This window comes from Rhagoletis zephyria, unplaced genomic scaffold, assembly GCF_001687245.7.
Source record: "Rhagoletis zephyria isolate East Lansing unplaced genomic scaffold, Rhagoletis_zephyria_1.1 Rzeph_scaffold_13444, whole genome shotgun sequence".
NCBI lineage: Eukaryota > Metazoa > Arthropoda > Insecta > Diptera > Tephritidae > Rhagoletis > Rhagoletis zephyria.
This window is the reverse complement of record NW_016170515.1, coordinates 7,870-15,686: the sequence shown is the minus strand read 5'-3', so window position 1 is coordinate 15,686 and position 7,817 is coordinate 7,870. Positions and strand designations below refer to the sequence as shown.

Here is a 7,817-nt window from a genome sequence, read left to right as displayed (position 1 = left end):
TGGTATCGCGCTTCGCTCTCAATGCTGCGTGATCCGACAGTGCAGCGCATGCGATTCTTCCAAAAAATGGCCATGGCTATTATAATTGGCGCTTGTTTTGCTGGCACTACATCGCTCTCGCAACTGGGTGTGCAAGCGGTACAGGGTGCACTATTTGTAATGATTTCCGAGAACACCTATCACCCCATGTATTCGGTATTGAATGTATTCCCGCAAGGGTTCCCGCTATTCTTGCGCGAAACGCGCTCTGGCATGTATTCGACGGCACAGTATTATGTGGCCAATATACTGGCGATGGTAAGTAATGATCTAATAGCTGTCCAGTTATGCGGTAACATACATATAAAACAAAAAAAAAACATATTCCGACGAATTGATAACCTCCTCCTTTTTTGAAGTCGGTTAAAAATCAATTCCATATTCCTGTTTAAAAAATCAAATTCAACTTTAATAAATGAAATATGTATTACAGTATGTGTGTCAAACGAAATAGCCTTAAAAAGTTGTAGTTTGGTAATGTTTTGAAATCAGTTGCCACCAGTTTGAAAAGTCAAATTTAAATTATTTATTCGCAAGCTATATGAAAAACTAAATTATGGCTGTCAAATGAAAGACTATTAAGAAACTTTTAGTTTTAACATTTGGAGTATTATTGGGGTTTTTTACAAGGGTTACCACCTGTTTAAATTCAATTACTCAAATTCAATTCAAAACTCAAATTTTACTTGAATTAATGGAATAAGGTAATTGAAATTTTTTTCAAAATATGGGACTCAGACGAAATACGTAATTTGAAAATATTTTGAGTATGGTTGCCACCTGTTTGAACAATAGGCTTTAATTAAATTATACACAATTCAAAGTGTCAAATTCAGGAGGCGTTTGAATATGGTTACTGCCTGTTTTAAAACTAAATTCAAATCAAATTATTTAATAAATTAAATTAATCGAAGTGTGTTTTAAAAGGCTTCATTTATACACTACATGTAGGTGGGTTGCCACCTGTTTACAAACTCAAATTCAGAGTTTTATTTTGAAAGTATTTTAAACGGGGTTAAGAAAATTTTAAAATTTTCTTTCACGTAATGTAGCACGCTGAGATTTCCTAAACCGGGTGCAGGAAATCTGGTAAAATATAGTTTCGAAGGTATTTATAAAGTGGGCAAAGTATCGACTTTCTCCTGCAAATTTAATTCATAATCTTGTAACTCGAGTCTACATATCGCGCACTTTCCTCAAAGATGTATTGACTCAATATTTGTCGCTTTTGATAATAAGCGCAAAAAAAATTCAAAGACCGCATATTTATGTTCTATAAAAAGCTGAACTCAAATTTGTTTGTATAGATATAATGTGAAAAAAAAACTTGCCTAAGTACTCTACAAAGTCAGAGGGAGTAAAAAAAACTGCTTTGAGAGCGCTGCGAAGCACGCAGGGTATTTGCTAGTTGAAGATATTTATAACTCAACGATTACGCAAGAACCTTTCGTCTGATACCCATTCAGAAATATTTAGCTTATCATTGAATTGAGTTAAATTTTTCAAAAAGGTGGCAACCCGCCCCATAACTATTTTCGACAGTAAACTATTCTTAAACCTGTTTTGTTTGACACCTATATTGTAATATTTTATTTATTTAATAAATTTAATAGAATACAATTTTTCAATTAATTGGCAACCCTCCTCAGAAATTTTTTAGCCAATAAACTTTCTTGACTCTCTTTAATTTGAAAGCAAATTGTAACATGTAATTTAACTTATCAATTAAATTATATTTAATTTTTGAAAACGATGGCAACACTCCTAAAAAATATTTTCTTAAAATTTTCAAATTTATTTTTTTTTTCATCTGGGTATTATCAAAAATATTCTAATCGGTCAAACTGTTTTAGAGTTCCATTTTTATTAGCATATAAAATATAAAAATTGCAGACACATTACAAACATTCCTTTAGTTAATCAATAATAAATTTTTCAGTTGCCTGGCATGATCATTGAACCATTACTTTTCGTTATAATCTGTTATTGGATAACTGGCTTGCGGCCGACATTTTTTGCATTCAGCATAACGGCTATCTCTATCGTTTTGGTTATGAATGTGGCTACTGCCTGCGGTTGCTTCTTTTCCACAGCATTCAATTCTGTGCCATTGGCTATGGCATATTTGGTACCTGTTGATTACATTTTCATGATTACATCTGGAATTTTCATTAAAATTAGGTGAGTTACTCGTTGTTAGCTTACATACATACACATCTACATTATAAGCTTATAAGAGATAATTACCGCTGATGAACGTAACTGTATACTACATATATATGCATGTATGTGGATTCGTCTAATTTACTTACAGCACTTTGCCTATGGCCTTTTACTGGACACAATTCCTGTCGTGGATGTTATATGCGAATGAAGCAATGACGATTGCCCAGTGGTCTGGTGTTCAAAATATAAGTGAGTATTTTTTTTTTACTAAGCGCGCAAATAGAATACTTACGAAATTATATATTTTCTAACTTTAAGTTATACTTAAGATATGATTGACAATTTTTGAAGACTTCGTATGAAATTTTGTTGATATTTTTCATCAACTGAACTGAAAATGTAGTGAAACCAAAGGAGAAAAGATTCCGCGAGCCATTTGGCGCCAACTGATTCAAATGGCTTCCCGGAAGTTACCGAGAGCACCTTCGTCGCCCTTTCCACACCAATTGACTAATTGGAGCACGTCTATTCCGCTTGGCGAGTTCCATAGTAAGCATACGACAACTGGTCAACCTACAAAAGCTGAAAAAGTGGCAAGGCTAACTAAAGACCTGCAACTTCACCAGTGGTATGAGTAAGCTTTGGTCAACTCAAATGATCCTGTGTAACCCGACGAAGTGCGATGATAGAGTTGAGATTGCATTCGGCAATTGCAGCTTGTAGAGTCCAAAGCGATACGCTACTTCAGCGGATAATTTAAGTTGCATCCTTCGGTAAACAAGGCCAAGTTTCTATTAACCAACAAAATTCTTGCTTTCGCCAGTGTCTAGGTTCGCGTGGCCGCCGTGAAGGTGAAGTCTTCAAAACCGTTAATCTTGACGAGTTATCAGGTGGCGCGTGCAGTACCCTAAAGGGTCTTCGCTATTGGGTAAAGAAATGTTTGCTGTGGATAGGAATACCCTTTGTTGACGGCTTTTCCGGCTTAAATAGTGGCACCACATGACAAATGAGAAACAACGAGAATGGTAATGATAGGTTTTGATCTTGGTGATGTAGTTGGCCCCCGCCGCGAGTTCGTGTGTTATTCCTGATTTGTGAAAATCGTGGAGGTGATCCGACGATTTAAGCCAGGGAAATCCGTCAACAAAGAATATTCCTCTCAACAACAAACACTTCTTTCCCCAATAGCGAACACCCTTTAGATATTTATACTTCTGTACTGCACGCGTCACATGATAATTTGCGACCTTAACCGTAAATGCCTCCGCCAGAGAACCGTCCCAGTAGCGTTGGACACCGTTTGTCAATCCACGCCACTACCACAGAAGATATTGCGGTAACTTTTCACTCACAGGAACTCAAATGGTGGACGGCGAATTAGCGGAAAAATTAAGAAGATGGCTCAACGGGGTGATCAGTGTGATATAGCTATAACATAATCCTTTCCTGTACGAAGTCATGAGAAACCATTTCTGTCATTTGGAAAACATAATTCGAAAATTTTATTTTTGTTACAGTTTACAGCCTGCTCTCTTCTGACGCCCACATAACCGAAATTTCGCCACCAGGCACTAGTAGGACAAAGTCGACCAACCTACAGAGATGTCTCAAGACATCACTCTGGACAGATACGTGATGCTCTCTGATTCACTAGTACTTAATTTGCATAGCGAGGCGCGGATGACCCTTAAAAGAGAGCAAAATATTGTGTCTTGTATGTATTTCCTGGTCGGGTGCGACCGTTGGCAAACTTCTTGGAAACAGAATCTCCTCCTAGGTACGTCAGAAGGTATCCCTATAAAATCACGGACGAGCTCCAGGACTACACAAAACAACCACTGAATCTGACGTTGCACACAGGAGGCTGTAAACGACTCTCACCGAGATACTAAGTTTTAGTCTCCTCGGTATGTGAATGCCTTTCTCGGAATTCAATCAACCAAACATTGCAAAGAAATAGCATCACCTGTCACAATAACCATCTGGATATTACAGATAGTAGAAGTCCTATTTATCCAGACTCGATCCCGGCATTCTCAATGTGTATGTAAATATTGCCCGAATACGACTAGCCAGCCCATCATATATACTCTGAAGTGCACTTAACAAACATGAAGCCGAACCCTCAATCGACTACCGCGGTGCTGATGTGCCTCCACCATACTTTGCTGAAATTTTAATATCAATTTCACTACTGAAAAACAACAAAGCTTCTGCAGCTGACGGCTTGGCATATTAGCTATTGAAGTGCCGCTGCGGAGAGTTGACGATTTATATTCAGAGAATGGTCGGGGATCCTGGATTAAAAATAACACTCAAAACTACCGAAGTTGACCATAGTTGCGAGTTCGAGTCACAGTGAACTCGATGAAAAAGTCTGAGGAGGAGATATGGTGATCTCCAAAATATCAGCTATGACTTCTACCATGTATAAATTGTTTGTTGCTTTTCCACAACATTTTTCATTTAATTTCAAATGGTCTCAAGCTCAATAAAATTATTGAAAAAAGCTCTACCTAAAAGGGACACCTGTAAAATGATAATCCCCATGTCCATCGAAGGATTTCAAGTTTGTTACACTTATGGATCCAAACTTGAGGTTGGGAACACTGGGCCGGCGTATATGGACCTAGATTTAAAAAAGTTGTTCCGATGGACATATACCCATCCATATTGCAGGCGGAAATATTCGCGAATGTTTTTGTAGACGGACTAATGGGGCAACAATAAACATCAAAGCTGGTAGATAGTTATAAAATGGTACTAGAAAAACTAGAAACCAGCAGCACAGTTACCTTGTGGTGGGTTCCGGGCCATGATGTCTTCGATAGCAACGGAAGGGCTGGAAATCTAGCGATATTTGGCGCTCAAGAGTGCCTGATCGGCTCTCAGCCTTTCTGTGGTCCATACGGAGAATAAGCGGCAAAACTCCCACTAAGATGGGACGACTCTCAAACTGCAACCCCAAGGCAGTCCAAAAGATTACCAATTCCGTGGAATATCTGAGTGATTGCTAAAGCTTAGAAGAGAGGATTTAAAAACTTTCACCGGAGACCTGACAGGACGCTCAGGTACCGCCTGCAAAAAATTGGACTCTCTGAGCAAACGAAATGCAGGTATTGTGGAAATGGTTTCCACTTCCTGCTCACAAAACCTGCAGTTCGTCTGCTCAGAGAGTCCCACTTTTTGCAGACGGTACCTCAGCGTCCTGTCAGGCGTGTTAATCTAAACGCGTAAATGCCTACCGCGTTAGTAAAGCTCGTAAATAAACCGGTTTACCATACAAAATTAGGTAAATTTACGAGGTTAACGTGGTTACGAGGCATTTACGCGTTTTGATGAAATGCCCATCTCATTTGATTGCAGCACTGTATGCCCAAATAATAATACTAATTTTAATGGTCCCGGATTCAAATAGACTGCCCAACCCACAAAACAATAGACCCTAACATACCTGGTGTGAAAAGCTAAATAAAACCCTCCCTAGACGCATACAAAACACCTGCATAGCAGTCGAAGCTGAGAAGACGCCAATTACCTCTACCATGCGAGCAGATCATACAAGAAAATTAACTCATTTGCCTAAAACCCGGCTACTTACTACTGGATATCTATGTCTGCAGAATAACGATTTTAGAGGGCACTAGAAGACACTCCTTTCACTACTATTTCTTTTGCACTCTGGGGACCCAAACATTGCAGGCATTCATGATTCCCGCAGTTTACTAACTTAGCCAACTGGTCCTATTTCTAGATGACCCGGGGACCTAGTTGTGCCTCCCTCCTACGTATATAGATGCAGGCAGCAACTTCAACAACTAATTGATAACTTACAAAAAGTTTCATCCATCATCGTCGCTTTTTTTCCTTTGTGGCAATTTTACCATTATTATTTCTACGTTTTATAGTAAAAATTTAAAGACATCATTCAATTTTACCTCAACCCAGTGTCCGTTTAAAATCTTTATGCATAATTTTCTTAAGTCACTGTAAAAATGTTTTGGGATGAGACTTTTCTTGAAGCGCGTAGCTTTAATGAAATTAGCTTCCGTTCCTTTTTTTTGCTGTAGTCAATTGAAATAAGATTACTGCCACGCATTTAAGGTTTCCATTTTATTTCCTATTCGCTTTTAACCGAAATAAACGCAATTCATCTTTTTCCTACCTTCAAATGCCACCCTTCGAAACTTGCAAATATAAATTTTTTTTTTCTTCGTAAACTCACTCGCCCCGTATTTTTTCTGTGCAAGCATTTAAATTTACTTTACGATTTACTTACCTTATTGGCTGTAATTTATGTACATATATTAAAATTTACAATTTACACTACGTCAATAACTCAGCGCTTGCCGCTGGCTTGGCCTACTGAACTACTTTCTTAGTGACCACAGGTTGAGGTTGAGGTATTTTTTTTTCTTACCAATTTAAATTTAGCTTAAGCTGCTTCCTTTTATTTGCATATTTGCCACCTTTTCTTGCGTTTTTCAGCACAATTTCCCGTTTATACCGTACACTTGCTTCATCTAGGAAAAATTTATAATTGTAATTAATTTTCTGTTGAAATTCATTTCATTATTTGCTGCTGTTTTCTTTTCTTTTTTTTGTATTCCTTTTCATTGTAGCCTGCTTCGAGGAGAGTGAGGACTTGCCCTGTTTTCACACTGGACAGGATGTGCTGGACAAATACAGTTTTAATGAATCGAATCTGTACAGAAATTTGCTTGCGATTTTGGCTATTTACTTTTCCTTTCACATCCTGGGCTATTACTGTTTGTGGCGGCGCGCTAAAAAGATTTAATATAGCGCCTGGATGTTGATGTAGGTTCATCGGATAAACAATTATATGAAAAAGTACTCGCTTGTGAATTTAACCTTTATCTTATTAGTAATTCTGTAATATTTTTTACATTCGCACACTTTTTTTTTTGAGAACTGCCACTTATTTAAATGAGATTTATTAGCATTCAAGCTGTACTTTATTTTATAGCTACAGCTCTTCTTACAATTATATTTAGATATACGTATTTGTATTTAAATAATACGCGCCAGATAATACGTATTGGCAAAACACTGGCTAAAAATATAATTTTCTGTACTTAATAAGGTGTCAAGTTGTTTTTATTATAAGGGATGAGTTCCGGGATTTGCTGGGAAATGAAACATAAAAATTCGCTGATTTTAATGTAAGAGGATATTCTAGACTGTAGAGCCTTCATTGGTTCAACAAATTTCTTCTATAGGTAACAAATGGCTCTGATCCTTCGCAATTAGAATAGGGATCAAAAATATATCTAAAAAATATCACATCATCACTCTGTTACCAATTCTTGCTCAGGTCCTTAAATGGTATTTTCAGGGGCAGTAGCCTAGGGTTCTAGCTTTGAGTTAAGCCTAAGTGGAAGGTTCTACCACATTTTTACTCTTTGCTGGAGCTTGTCAAATATTGAAAAAACCCCGATTTTTTGACACTTTGACACGATTTTCTCGAAATCAGTACGTGATGGAATCTTTATAATTACGGATTCGTAATCAGCTCAAAAAAGTCTATCAAAAACCGATTTAACATTTGCCGCACCAAAATCAGTGTTGCCCTGTGTTATAGAGCTGAACGG

The 7,817-nt window shown here is 37.5% G+C and overlaps 1 protein-coding gene across 1 annotated transcript; it reads left to right on the top strand.

Moving 5' to 3' along the window:
- Positions 1-21: 21 nt before the first annotated feature.
- LOC108378141 (protein scarlet-like) lies at positions 22-7,291 on the top strand. Its single transcript, XM_017634436.1, has 4 exons — positions 22-297; positions 1,979-2,220; positions 2,354-2,454; positions 6,828-7,291. Exons 1-4 carry the CDS (start codon positions 22-24, stop codon positions 7,001-7,003), a joined length of 795 nt encoding a protein of 264 aa, XP_017489925.1. The 3' UTR covers positions 7,004-7,291.
- The last annotated feature ends 526 nt before the right edge of the window (positions 7,292-7,817 follow it).